This window comes from Camellia sinensis, chromosome 7 (assembly GCF_055761805.1).
Source record: "Camellia sinensis isolate YWXY chromosome 7, ASM5576180v1, whole genome shotgun sequence".
Lineage (NCBI taxonomy): Eukaryota > Viridiplantae > Streptophyta > Magnoliopsida > Ericales > Theaceae > Camellia > Camellia sinensis.
The window spans coordinates 180,820,386-180,834,710 of NC_138967.1; the positions used below are offsets into that span (position 1 = coordinate 180,820,386).

The 14,325-nt window shown below is 37.9% G+C and overlaps 1 protein-coding gene and 2 long non-coding RNA genes across 5 annotated transcripts in view; 1 reads left to right on the forward strand and 2 right to left on the reverse strand.

The window, feature by feature from the left end:
* Positions 1 to 4,803: 4,803 nt before the first annotated feature.
* On the reverse strand, positions 4,804 to 6,065 carry LOC145795485 (uncharacterized). Its single transcript, XR_014336491.1, has 2 exons — positions 5,275 to 6,065; positions 4,804 to 5,136 (listed from the first exon to the last, which is right to left on the reverse strand). It is a non-coding gene; the product is annotated as an uncharacterized LOC145795485 (long non-coding RNA).
* A 114-nt stretch (positions 6,066 to 6,179) lies between these two features.
* The window catches only part of LOC114312275 (G-type lectin S-receptor-like serine/threonine-protein kinase At4g27290), a 40,143-nt gene continuing 31,997 nt past the window's right edge, over positions 6,180 to 14,325 (reverse strand). For 2 of the 3 annotated variants that reach the window (XM_082880019.1, XM_082880018.1), the window contains 6 exons: positions 13,807 to 13,956; positions 13,454 to 13,611; positions 9,497 to 9,707; positions 8,984 to 9,221; positions 8,752 to 8,902; positions 8,185 to 8,670 (listed from right to left, as the gene is read on the reverse strand). In XM_082880019.1, the coding sequence (XP_082736145.1) occupies positions 8,365 to 8,670; positions 8,752 to 8,902; positions 8,984 to 9,221; positions 9,497 to 9,707; positions 13,454 to 13,611; positions 13,807 to 13,956 (1,214 nt within the window). In that variant the 3' untranslated portion in view covers positions 8,185 to 8,364. Of the gene's footprint in view, positions 7,347 to 8,184; positions 8,671 to 8,751; positions 8,903 to 8,983; positions 9,222 to 9,496; positions 9,708 to 13,453; positions 13,612 to 13,806; positions 13,957 to 14,325 lie in introns of those variants that run through there. The other variant, XM_082880020.1, reaches the window with a different exon arrangement.
* Positions 10,807 to 13,157, forward strand: LOC145795486 (uncharacterized). The gene is made up of 2 exons (XR_014336492.1): positions 10,807 to 11,555; positions 12,920 to 13,157. It is a non-coding gene; the product is annotated as an uncharacterized LOC145795486 (long non-coding RNA).

Sequence of the window (14,325 nt, forward strand, 5' to 3'; positions counted from 1 at the left end):
ACCACCAACAGCTTTGTTTTCTTTTTTTGCAGCCGGCCACCAACCGACCTCACTTCTTCGCCTATTCCGCCGGTCTTTTCTTCTTGCCTCCGTCCTGGGCGGTCCTTGACGGTGCTGCCTCCGTGCTTCCTACTCCATCGAGCACGTTCACTCCCCCCTGCTCCTCCACTGTAGCATATGGCGGCCCTCCAAATCGGAACATCATGGTGGCCTTCCGCTTCAGCTCCTTGTTTTCCGCTTTCAGCACACTTATCTCTGCTCGCGCATCCTTATACATGCGTTGGAGCAGAGCCAGTTGGGCATTTACATGCTGCACCTCATTTGTCCTACTCTGCAGCCGGTGCGACAGGTTTGTGACCGCCGTCATGGACTCCACACATGCCTTCAAAGTATACTGATTAGCCTCCACATCCGTTTGCACTGCCATTTTTTGCTCCACCGACTGCATCGGAAAGTTCAACGGAGCAAACCCAGTGGTGTTTGGTTGAGGTTCATGGGCCACCGCACCAGTTCTCTCTCCTGTGGACTCGTTCAGGTCGGGAAAGAGAGTGAGCAACCCACGGGACGACGAAGCCATTTTCTGGGCAACAGAGTATTACAGAGTCTCTCTCTCAGAAACGGCAGAGTTTTTCAGCGGATTTCGCAGGTTTTTTGCTTCTGCCTCGGCCTCAGGCTCTGTCTTGGTTAAATAGCCGAGGCAGCCACGCGCATCGCGCGCCTCTTGACGCCGACAACCTGGCACGCCTTTTCATGGCACGCCTTTTGATGACTCGGGCACGCCTTTTGATGCCACACCTTTTAAGGGTGCGGGCACACCTTTTGAGGGCACGACTTTTGAGGGCTCGATATCTACATCTATGTATATCTTTTGGACAGTCTATCTCCACCCTCCTACAGTGTCTTCTATACCAGTCAGCTTTATCAATCCCTTTGTTTCAACCTCAAATAGGTTTCTATCTTCACACCTATTTGAGTTTGAGGGGGGGTTATACACAGTATCATGTATAAGTCGCTCATGGCGCACTCCCTAAAGTCACCCCCTTGGTGCACCACCACAACCTCTGCTACATCGGTCCGACATGACCCCGTAAACTGTCTTCTACAACGGTCCGACATGACCTCGTAAACTGTCCTGCTACAACGGTCCGACATGACCCCGTAAACTGTCTTCTACATCGGTCTGACACGACCACACAATGTCTGCTACAACGGTCCGACATGACCCCATAAACTGTCCCGACATTGATTCCGGTCAGCTGCTACATCGGTCCGACATGACCCCGTAAACTGTCTTCTACAACGGTCCGACATGACCTCGTAAACTGTCCTGCTACATCGGTCCGACATGACCTCGTAAACTGTCCTGCTACAACGGTCCGACATGACCCCGTAAACTGTCTTCTACATCGGTCTGACACGACCACACAGTGTCTGCTACAACGGTCCGACATGACCCCATAAACTGTCTTCTACATCGGTCCGACATGACCCCGTAAACTGTCTTTTACAACGGTCCGACATGACCCCGTAAACTGTCTGCTACATCGGTCCGACATGACCCCGTAAACTGTCCTGCTATATCGGTCCGACATGACCCCGTAAACTGTCTTCTACATCGGTCTGACACGACCACACAGTGTCTGCTACAACGGTCCGACATGACCCCATAAACTGTCTGCTACAACGGTCCGACACGACCATACCGTGTCTTCTACAACGGTCTGACACAACCATACCGTGTCTTCTACAACGGTCCGACATGACCCCGTAAACTGTCCTGCTACAACGGTCCGACATGACTCCGTAAACTGTCTTCTACATCGGTCTGACACGACCACACAGTGTCTGCTACAACGGTCCGACATGACCCCGTAAACTGTCTGCTACAACGGTCCGACACGACCATACCGTGTCTTCTACAACGGTCTGACACAACCATACAGTGTCTCCTATCCCATTTTTAATTGTCAGCTTATTTTTCTGTTTTGTTACTCTCTCCAAACTCAAGTTGGCTAGTACCTATCCTCCTTGAGTTTGAGGGGGGCTGTTAATGTAAAATGTAAATTGTAAAATGTAAACTACCACCCACCTACCACCTCCACTACCACCCACTCCACCTACCACCTCCACTACCACCTTCACCTACTCCCAAATCCTCTCCTATATAAATCCTTGTAATATCAACACAACAATATCAATCAATAATACATACATTTTAACACTATGAACCATACAACAGCTCTGTCTTTACAAGATTGACACTAAACGAGTCGGGGTTGCTTCAACGCTATATACTGAACAAAAACAAGAAAGGTATTTTGAGGACTTCCATTGATGGGCCAAATTCACGGAATTCCTCTGTTTTTCCATTATTTATTCCATTTATAAATGAACACTTTGCAGCACAGTGATTCTTCCGTTGGACTTGGTAGTGTCAATAAAGAAGACATGGAATTCCAGAGTCAGTCAATGCTAATTCCACAGTCATCATTTACAGCAAGTCTTCATTTCCCCTCACTGGGTCATTATTTGCAATAAGTTTTCCTTTCCCCGTCGTTGGGGGCATTATTTAGAAAAGCATACTTTCTAAATTTTAGATGTACCTTTTTTCAGTAGGAACTTGGAACAACCAGATATTGGGAATCTTTGATAATAAAATTCATAGACCAGCATAATTTTGTCCCCTTCTTTTGTTTGTCCATTTTTAATTGGGTAAATGACCTGATGTCTTCTCTGATGGGGCATGATAAAGCTGTTATCACTGAAACTGAAGAAGTTTCAACACATCAAGTCATACCCCTCAATGTCAACTTTAGAAATTGCCATTTTAATCTTCTGTTGCTTTGTTTGTTTGTTTGTTTGTTTTTTTTTTTTTTTGGTGTTGGTTAAGGTTAAGCATACAGATAACAAAAACTGATACCACTATCAGCCCAACAAACCCTTATTTTCTCTCTATTAGACATCAAATTTGGAGAGCAGGATGTTTTTTTCTTTTTGGGAGCCTTCTAAAACTTCCTTTCAACTAGTGGTCCAAAGGGGAATCCCATGGAGTACGAACAATCAGTCATGCTCATCACAATAGTCTAAACCAAATTGGCATTAAATTAAGACGATCAAATTCACAGTCGATCTGGACATTTTGAGGAAAGTAAGGCATTCAAAACTTCGTAAGACAGGGCAAGCAAGCTAGTAAATAGAAATTCTATTATAGAATGCAGTTCAATCCAACCACTCTTTCATAGTCTAGCATGGCAGTAGCGAAGCTTCTCCAGTGAACAACTCCATACAATGTACATACTACTAGAGGAAAATAACATGTTCAGAGTTTTTTTTTTTTTTCACAAATAAGATTTATTACCAAGAGCATCAAGAAGATGCTAAAAAATATAAAAAAAAGACCCCCCAAAAAAGGAAAACACCTAACAAATCAAATCATCTACAAAATCCACGAAAGCAAACAAATCTGGGTTCACCCTCCCCAACACCCAACCATACAGAACCTCAAACAACTTGTGCTCTAACCATGATAACGAGCGGGCAACCTCCTAAAAGGTACAACAATTCCACTCTAACCAAACCAACCACATTAAGCACAAAGGGGCCAAAGCCTAAGCCCAAGCCCTCTTATGCTGCTTTCCAACCAGACCCCCTCCCCAGATAAAGAGAACCTCCAGCACCCCCTTTTGCTGGACCCACACAACACCAAAAGTAGAAAAAATAAGCGCCACAACTGAGATGCTGCTGGACAATGAATAAACAAATGATCCACTGACTCCGCGTTACCACAACAAAAAAACACCAATTGACTTGAATATGATGACGGCGGACCAAATTATCAATAGTAAGGATCCTGACAAAAACAGCCGTCCACACAAAAAAAAAAAAATATTCACGTTTAAAGGAACAACTATCCCCCAAACATGTCATCAAGGGAACTCCTCCTCCACACACCCCCACAAAACCCGATAGTAAGATGATTACCAAAAGAAACCCCTTTTGAACCCAACCCAACAACACCCCCCCTCCCCTACACCAAAACATCATCCCCCACCCCCCCAACCAACACCCCGCATAGGAAACCCAATAAGTCCACCAATTGCCCAACCTTCCCTTTTGTTCAGAGTTTGTTATCAGTGCACTGCCAACTTTTTCATTACCACAGATGTTCAGACATCTCATCATGTGCAGCTTCAATTAGGGGCTTATGTATGAGATAAAACGGAGCATCATTTGATTCTATTGATTTAACAAACCAAAATTTTGAAAGAGGCTTACTATAAGTTTTCCACCAAGAGTATTTTCACTGAATTTCTTCACCTTCTATGTGGCTCGCTCATGTAATATAGTGGGCCTATTATTTTCCCTTCACCATAAAATGAGAGAGAGAGAGAGAGAGAGAGAGAGAGAGAGAGAGAAGTTTTGAAGTCTATGATGGATAGGGTAAATTAAACTGACCTCCCTAGAGGTTTCTAACTAATACATTAGTTAGTACCCCTGTTGTTCTGGAAATTGCATCCCCCTCCCTATGGTTTTTAGTCACATAATTTCCACCCTCTATCAGTCAACTGTTAGGTCAACTAACAGATAGGGCTGATGTCAACTATGAAAAATTTTAAAATACCATTTTTAACCCTAGTAACAATTTCCCTCTTGTGTTCTCTCTGATCTGTCTCTCCATTGCCTTGAACCAAACTAACGATAGACATAAAAGTGGAAGAAAAGAATGCTTCTCCCAAAAGCTAATCACACAACAATCTAAAGCCACTCAATTTTATACAAAGAATCAAAGACTTGAAATTCAAATTTACCAAATAAAACCATAAAACCAATCCATTAACACTGACTGATGATTACGGGTTACAAGCCATGAGAACTTGAAGGACAACCCATTGATGTACCCATCGCCAATTGCACAAAACAGCAAAAACCCATTACCAGAATTGTTGTAAAACACGCAATATAACAAGAAACTTATACAAGTCAAAGGAAAAGGAGACAAAGCTGAGGAGGATTACAATAAACATGGTTATTATAGCTTGGCCTCTGGTGCAGAATGAATAATGCTTGCTCATTGTGACAATTGGCATAGTAGAGACCAGACTCATTGTCAGTGACTGCAGAACACGAGTCTAGAAGCTGTGCAATTCTTGAAAGTCAGTAAAATTACCAAGAAGAAAGTGAAACTTTAAATATATATAGATAATAGATATTGATATATGTATGTACAGTAATTTATAAGTGGATCCATGTGGAGAGAGAGAGAGAGAGAGGAACCTGATAATTGCCACTAGAGCAAGCAGTGCAAATGATGACGAAAATTGATAAAATGAGAAGCAGCTACATTTGGCTTATTTGAGGTGAGTTATTCTTCTTTCGATCACTAACCAGTATGCAATCATATAGCACGAGATTCAGATTTTCTTTTCGAGTAATGCTAGGAATACAAAATGATCCAAAAAAAAATGCAATGGATGGCTAGGATTAAACCCAGCTATGTTGTGGTCCACATTCAAAATAAATCATTGACTCTGAATACGCTTTCTGTGATTCATTTTGTGTTCGTAGCATTAGTGTGTTTTTTTTTTTTTTTTTTTTTGTTTCTTTAATTTTCTAGGCATCCAAACTGATCCCTAATTTAATTCAAGTGGAAAATAGAAAAAGGGGAACTGGTTTATACAACTTAAACAGTCTGTGACTGCAGTAAGGATTTCGTTTCATTTAATAGGTTTGGGGGCATATAGTTTACATCAACAAAATGCATGTTTCTATCGAGCATTTAACAGAGTAATGGTGATTTCATTGGCCGAAGCTGTTGCATCCTTGCTTGGCGAACAACCAGCCTCAAGAACATTCCTTTCAGTGAAGAACGCAGGCTGTTTAGCCCAAGGCAATGCACCTTCACTACCCAACATCAGAACCACAGATGACATGCTTGGCCTATCCTCTGGACATTGTTGCACACATAAAAGACCCACATGGATTGATCGCAACACTTCATTTATGCAGCATGAGTCCCATAGAGCCTCATCGATCAATTCCAACGACCTATCTTCTTTATAGAGTCACCATGCCTTCTTTATAGAGTCTCCATGCCTGAACAATCTATTACAATATTAACAGTACTTCTTGGAAAACATACATATACAACAATAGCTTTAAACTTCGTGCACTTACATGTCCAAGGAGGTTGATGTGGTGATCTGGATGATAGAAACCTTTGTTTCTCCTCTCACTCACAATCTGTAGCACCAAAACACCAAAGCTGAATACATTCGATTTTACTGAAAATAGCCCATCCATTGCATACTCCGAAGCTATGTAGCCGCGACAGAGAAACACTTAATGAAAAACCAGATTTTGAAGCAATATAAGTGGAATAGACAAAACATGTTATGGAGATTCTTACTGTGTTCCAACCACTCTGTTTGTATTTGCTTCTGTCTCATTTCCTCCAAAACTTCTAGCCACTTCGAAAACTGATATTTTTGGGTTCATGTCAATATCCAACAAAATATTGCTAGCTATGGAATCTTGATGAAGATATAAAAGGCCCCGAGAAGTCCCATTAATAATGTGGAAGCACTTCGGTCACTCTAGTAATGCGCTCCAGGTTCAATCTAGAATTTTTTGTCTGATTTAAGCTTCATTTGGCATTGGCTACGGTAGCCAATTTTTTTGTGTTGAGACTTTTTTAACCTGACTTTTTTAGCCTCGTTTGGTTTTTATTTTTGGACTTTTTTAACTTTTGTGAGAGAAAAAGTGTAATGATTATGGATAAAAAGTAGTATTTTGTCTTATTGGCTTTTATAGTCAATTTTGTCTTTTTGTGATTTTTTAACCCCAAAATGAACGCCAAACCAGGGCTTAGTCCTTGCTCCTGCTAATTGGATGCATGAATTTTTATCAGTATTCCTTAATGGAAAGTCCCAAATTTTTCTAAAAGACAAAGTTCATGCAAGTGCACAGGTAATAACAACCTTGTTGGCCTCATTATCAAATAATTCAAAAGATTTATATGGAACCAAAAAGAATAAAAAAAAAGAAAGAAAGAAAGACTACTGGCTGGTGTGAGAGCGGAATAGTTGTGCTATATATATAGTATTATAGTTTCAAGAGATTCAAACCAAAAATAAAGTAGTCTAGACTTTTGTTGGGCATGTATTCATAGATCAACATCTTTTCTTCTCCTTCAATGCAGTATCCTAGAAGCTTCACACGATTTCGGTGCTGAAGTTTGGCAATACATATAACTTCATTCTTAAACTCATCAATTCCTTGACTAGTATTCTTTGAGAGCCGCTTCACAACTATTTCTTGTCCTTCTTCCAGCATACCCTGGGAATTACCTGTATAATTGATAGAATGTTTTTCCATTAGAACTTAAAATTAACCACTCTTTTTTTTTTTTTTTTTTTTCATTCCTTGCTTTTTTCATGTCACTCCGATTGACATTGTTTGAACAGGTGTAGTCATGACCAGTGATTTATGTAACAACATTACCAGACACATACTTAAATGACATAATTACACAAATTTATGAAGTTTTAGAGGCAAAGTTAATTAAGTTTTGATTTGTAGGTTATTTAATATAATGATATTTAATTTTGATTTATACCTTACTTTTGATATAAAATATGAATTATAGGTTAAAAATTAGACTATTTAATTAAATTTTGCATTATTTCAAATTAAAAATAAATATATTTTTATGAACGTACATAGCTGTACTCATACCTTACTTTTTTAAAATTCTACTGTATTGACATACCTATATTATACCAATACTAATACTTGTATCCGTACCAGTGTTTCATAGGTTAGGATTATAGGAATGACTCCTCTTCGCACTGAGGCAAGTATTCATGAATTAACTGTTTCATTGGTTCTGCACTAATAGTGCTTTTGCATTGCTTGTTAGCTAGAGTCACTTTTTCTAGCGTAGGACTAAACCATAATTGGAATTAACTTGTCTATTTCATTGGTGCTTCATACTACACAATCATGGACCATAGATTTGACACCTCTATTAAGCTCTGTTCCTTAGGTGCTTCATGCTGCATTGCTTGTTTCTTAGGATTTGCATGAAAGTAGTCCTCGATGATATAGCAGTAATAGCAAAAAAGGCTAGGCATTGTTTTAGCAGATGAAACTCTTGAATTCACAAGGATTGCTAAGAACTTGTAGAAAGAAAGAAATTTTATTAATTATGATGATAACCAATGAAGGTTTATAACCCGACATTAACAAGAAACAATGAATAACCATAGCTTCCACCTTACAGAAGGTATAAAATCCAACAAAATGGTTTTCATTTTATTTCACAAGTTTTGGGGTATGTAATTAGCATCAACACAATGTGTGTTTCTATCGGGCATTTAACATGGTAATGGTGATTTCATTGGCTGAAGTTGTTGCATCCTTGCTTGACGAACAACCAGCCTCAAGAACATTCCTTTCAGTGAAGAAGCCAGGCTGTTTGGCCTGAGGCAATGGGCCTTCACTACCCAACATCAAAACCACAGAAGACATGCTTGGCCTGTCCTCTGGACATTGCTGCACACATAAAAGACCCACATGGATTGATCGCAACACTTCAATTAGGTAGCATGAGTCCCATAGAGCCTCGTTAATCAATTCCAACAACCTGTCTTCTTTGTAGAGTTTCCATGCCTGAACAATCCACTACAATATTAACAGTACTTGTTGGAAAACATACACATGCAAGAATAGTTTTAAACTGTGTACACTTACATGCCCAAGGAGGTTAAGGTGGTGATCGGGATGATAGAAACCTCTGTTTCTCCTCCCACTCACAATCTCCACCACCAAAACACCAAAGCTGAACACATCTGATTTGACTGAAAATAGCCCATCCACTGCATACTCTGGAGCCATATAACCGCTACAGAGAAACACTTAATGAAGAACCAGATTTTGAAGCAATATAAGTGGATTAAACAAAACATGTCATGAAGATTCTTACTGTGTTCCAACCACTCTGTTTGTATTTGCTTCTGTCTCATTTCCTCCAAAACTTCTAGCCACTCCGAAGTCTGATATTTTTGGATTCATGTCAATATCCAACAAAATATTGCTAGCTTTGAGATCTCTATGAATAATTCTCAGTATGGAATCTTGATGAAGATATAAAAGCCCCCGAGCAATCCCATTAATAATGTGGAAGCACTTCGGCCACTCTAGTAATGCGCTTCGGGTTCGATCTGGAAATTATTTTGTCTGATTTAGTCCTTGCTCCTGGTAATTAGATGCATGAATTTTTAACAGTATTCCTCAATGGAAGATCCCAAATTTTTCTAGAAGACAGTTCATGCAAATGCACATGTAATAACAACCTTTTTGTACTCATTATCAAATTATTCAAAAGATTTATATGGAACCAAAAAGAATAGAAAAAAGAAAGAAAGACTGCTGGCTGGTGTGAGAACGGAATAGTTGTGCTATATATGTAGTATTATAGTTTTCAAGAGAGCCAAACCAAAAATAAAGTAATCCAGACTTTTGTTGGGCATGTATTCATAGATCAACATCTTTTCTTCTCCTTCAATGCAGCATCCTAGAAGTTTCACGAGATTTCGGTGCCGAAGTTTGGCAATACATATAACTTCATTCTTAAACTCATCAATTCCTTGGCTAGAATTCTTTGAGAGCCGCTTCACAGCTATTTCTTGTCCTCCTTCCAGCATACCCTGGGAATTACCATTATAATTGATAGAATGTTCTTCTATTAGAACTTAAAATAAACCACTCTTCTTCTTTTTTCAATTAAAAGAAACCACTTTTTTTTTTTTTTTAAATTCTTATTATTTATGTATTTTTCTTGCTTTTTTTTATGTCGCTCCGGCTGACATTGTTCCAACAGGTGCAGTAATGACTAGTGATTTATATAACAGCATTACCAGACACATACTTGAAAGACAAAATTACACAGATTTATGAAGTTTCATATCTAAGAAAATTTGCATCAAACAAACCAATTGTCTTCTTTGAAAATTGAAAGAAAAATATATTATGCTATGCCAAATAGCATCTAGATTGTGTGATAAGAAAAGGGCAGAGAATGTTTTACTCTGCGTGGGTGAGTGAGGACAGGTGGAGGGGATTACAAAATTAGAACTTCCCTACAAGATTTTAAAGGTCAGTCTCAATTATATTTCTCGCATATAATATAAATATGTATATAATAATAATTTTCTACATAGAATATTCAACAAGAATAAACAATCAGTTTTCCATAATTTATAAATAGAATACTCTACTAGAATAATATGACAATGACAATTTTTTAAATAAATAATCATCGATACGTGTTTTGATTTGAAATTAAAAAGTTCAAATTTGCCACATCATTTTGTGTAGCTTTCAATAGAATTTTTGTGTTTGTATACCATTACTTGAAAAAATAGAAAACAAAAATAAAGTACCAACCTATAATTGAATAATCATTAAAAAAAAAAGTCAAATATCAGGTTGTTGGCAAGCCAATATTTTGTTTTGAATGATGATGTTAGTTCATTAAATAATACCTACACATTTTTGTTATTTTACTTGACAAGAACCTGTAACGGTATTGAATTAGCTTATCTTATACTAATGTTGAGAAGATGTATTACTACTCCCCTTATTTGTGGACATATAGGCCATTCCAAAAGTCAGTAGCATGATAAGGTAGAATAGATTCTGAATATAAAATTGTAGGCAAGTTAATTATTGGATTAATTATAAAGTGTAGATGTGACACCCCAAAGAATGCCACGTACTATAATTATGTCATTACCCATCCTTAAATACCTTGGGCCAAAATAATTATCTTATTGACTATTTCATATCACGGGATACCCTAATTCAATTACCTTACAATGTTCTGGAAATAAAGATATGAATTGTTAGGATAAAAATTTGGGAAATGAATACGTTAGCTAGAAAAATTAGGAATATTGGTACTTGATAGAGAACCTAAGTAGCCACGAAGAACTTGAACATGAGACTTTAGTATAAAAAATTTGGGTAAATGTTGAAGAGTTAGGGAGGAGAGAAAAGCATATTGGCTAGTGATTGTGAGGCCTTAATTTTTGACTGGACCACCAAAAGCTCTGCCCTCCCTCCCTTAAGAATTGAACGCCTCGATGATTTAGGAAATCTTAAGTGAGAAGCTTAATGACCTTGGTTTAATGTGTAGAGCCTAATGCGTACTCAATTAAAAATTAAGTAGGATTAGTAAAAGTTAAGCAAGATTAATTAAGATTTAAGTAGGATTAATTACGCTAATGAAGATTAAGGGCTAAGTATGGTTAATTAGAACTAAGCTCGGTTAATAAAGCTAATGAAGTAATTAGTGAAACACTTAAGCTAATTAATCAACCTACATCAAATAAAAGAAAGACAAAAGAGAAATATTGAGAAAGATGGAGAAGAATAGAGAGGGAGCTCAAGAGCTCTAGAGAAAGAAGAGAAGAAAGGAGAAAAGAAGGGGAAATAGAAAGAAAATCAAAGGGAACTCAAAATTGGCCTAGAAATTCAAGAAAAATCGTCAATAGGTAAGAAACTCAACCCTCTACCTAGTATTGTTGCTTTAATCTAGCTAGAAATTCATTTAAACTAAGATTTGGAAGGATTTAGATGAAGGAAATGAAGAAAATATGAAAAGGAAGTTAGGTTGATGAATTCATGGATTGATATTTGTTTTTAGTTGGTTAAGTCTAGAAATTATTGCAAACAAATAAGCTTTTATGGGTCTTGCATCATTACTTCATGTTTTGAAGCCTTGAAATCATGTTTTAGAGAATTGAAAATGAAGAAATAAGAAAGAGTTTGAAAAGGAATGAATCTTGAAGAATTTTTGAAGGAAAATCATGTTTTGATCTTTGAAACTTTGAATTCAATGCATACAAATGTTTTCCATGGATTAGACATCATTTATGCATACCTAGGTACCTTGTATATCATGTTTTGGGGTTTGGAAGTGAAGAAAAATTGAATTAGGAAGCTCAAGAACATCAAGAATAGCTTCAACCCGCCCAACCCAGATTTTCCCGCATGTGCCCCAGGTTTCCCGCACATGCGGCCAACCCCCCTAGAAACCAATTTTTGCTATTGAAATAACCACATGTGCCCTCAAATTTCCTGCACGTGCGGAACTCTTCCTGAGCGTGACCTCATATTTCCTGCACATGCTGAACCATGTTTTAGTCTAATTTTAAATGGGCATATCTCTCTCATCCGGACTCGATTTTAGGTGATTCTTGAATCTAAATTCAAGCCCCGAAAGTCTAGTTTCCAATGGTGATGGTCTCACATCCAAATTCTAAATATACAAAGAGATATGTCTAAACTAGTGAAGGCTACTCACTTTCTTTCTAACCATTTCATGCTAATTCCTCTCCTAACTTAGTTTCTTTCATTTCTTCCTATAAACATCTAAACATGATATTTTTCAATGCATAGCTTATGAAATTATTGTAGAATACTTAGGACCCTTCAACGTACATGTTCAACACACTTCGACATTCTTCAAGCCTTCTTGGATAATTTACGAAAAGATTGAAATCTTTATTTTGATTATGAATGAATGAATATCCTGTAATTTGTTTAAAGCTATCAATGGCATCCATAGATAGTCCCAGCCATTGGGGGACATTCTAAATGTACCGTGGCCATATTTGAGCTCCACTGCCACCGAAATGTGGATTGTCTAATCGTACCCAGGTCGATTATTCCATTAAGAGGCTCATATGGATGTGTATCATGCTTTGATTATGAGTTATTCTTATGAAATATTTGAATGACTATAAATGCTATATGAAATGATTCTTTACTAATGAGCTTGGGATTCATTTATTTACCACTTTACTTTGATTTTATTCATTGGACTTTGGCTCACCCCTCCCTTATATATATGTAGGTGACAAAGAGCTTGGTTACAAGAAAAGATTGATTAAGAGCTGTCTTGATTGCTTCTAATGGTTTCGTATGAGCTTTGTCATGAGTTTTGTATCTTACTTTTGCTGTATGGATCATGTAATGTAATATAAGTGGGATAATAATCTAAGAGGAATTTATGCTTTCATTTCATGTAGTTATGCACAGCTCTGAATGGATGTTTCAAATGGACTCAATATAAGTATGTAATGGCTTCCACACTTTATAATTGAAAATTTGCCCCAAATATTCTAAGAGTCCAGCTTGTTTTTTTGTAAGCCTGGCATTTGGTAGTCCGTGACTACTGGTCAGTCACCTCACCCCATCCTGTTTGGGGCAAGTTGGGGTCGTGACAGTAGTATTGAATAAAAGATAACACACACACATATATATTATATTAGGATCATTGTATAAGTAGAATCAGGCAGAAGGATCTCAAATAACTATATACACCATCAGGTAGTTCTAAATCCATCAAATCGTTATGGATAGCACAAGTGCGTCTTTACATTGTTACCTTGTAAACAGGTCCGAATCCACCCTCTCCAAGCTTGTTGTCAATTGAAAAGTTATTTGTGGAATTAGCTATTACAGCTAAGTCAAACAATGGTAACTCTAGATCTTCCTTCTGGCTTTTGTCATTGTAACCTCGTTCAGAGTTCTGCATTAGACTTCCTGTAAAGCGGGGATGAAGTGGATGTAAATGAGACAAGTAGATCCAACAAAGTAATATACCATTACAGGGATGAACACATCAACACATAATTACAGTATATATATATACACATGAGTGAGCATTTCTTTTCTTCTCTCCTTTTAAATTAAGACAAAGGCACAAAAGTTTAGCACAGAGCAACTAGTCTCAAATACCTTCTCTGTTCAGCTGTGAATTCTTCTTCTTTTTTTGGAGACACAAGGTTAGGCTCACGCCCAGCAGAAGAAGTCCAAATAATGATGCCAAGGTCACTCCGACTATCTTTCTTTTCTTGCCACTAAAGCCAACTCGTCGGACTGTTGAATCTTCAATCCATTTAAAGTAATGGTCAATTCATTCAGGTAATACAACCATGAGAGCACAAACATATGTATAATGTCAATTGCTATATATATAATTAGAAAATAAGTAATAAAATACATTCACAACCAAGGCCTAGTAACATAATGAGGTCAAGCCAGTCCTTAGTAGATTCTGTAATACGGTCACTCATCACCGTGATTGGTAATAAGGGAAGCTCCATCTGAAGGAGAAATTAGCCCTTAATTTATGAGCATTACTATACATCTCGGTATAAGAGGTTATCAATCTTTCCAAAGTACCAGGGGCTCTGCAAGTGGCCAAGCTGTAGTTGCTGCCTCTTGATTTTACAAATTCTTTGTGGGAAAGTTTTC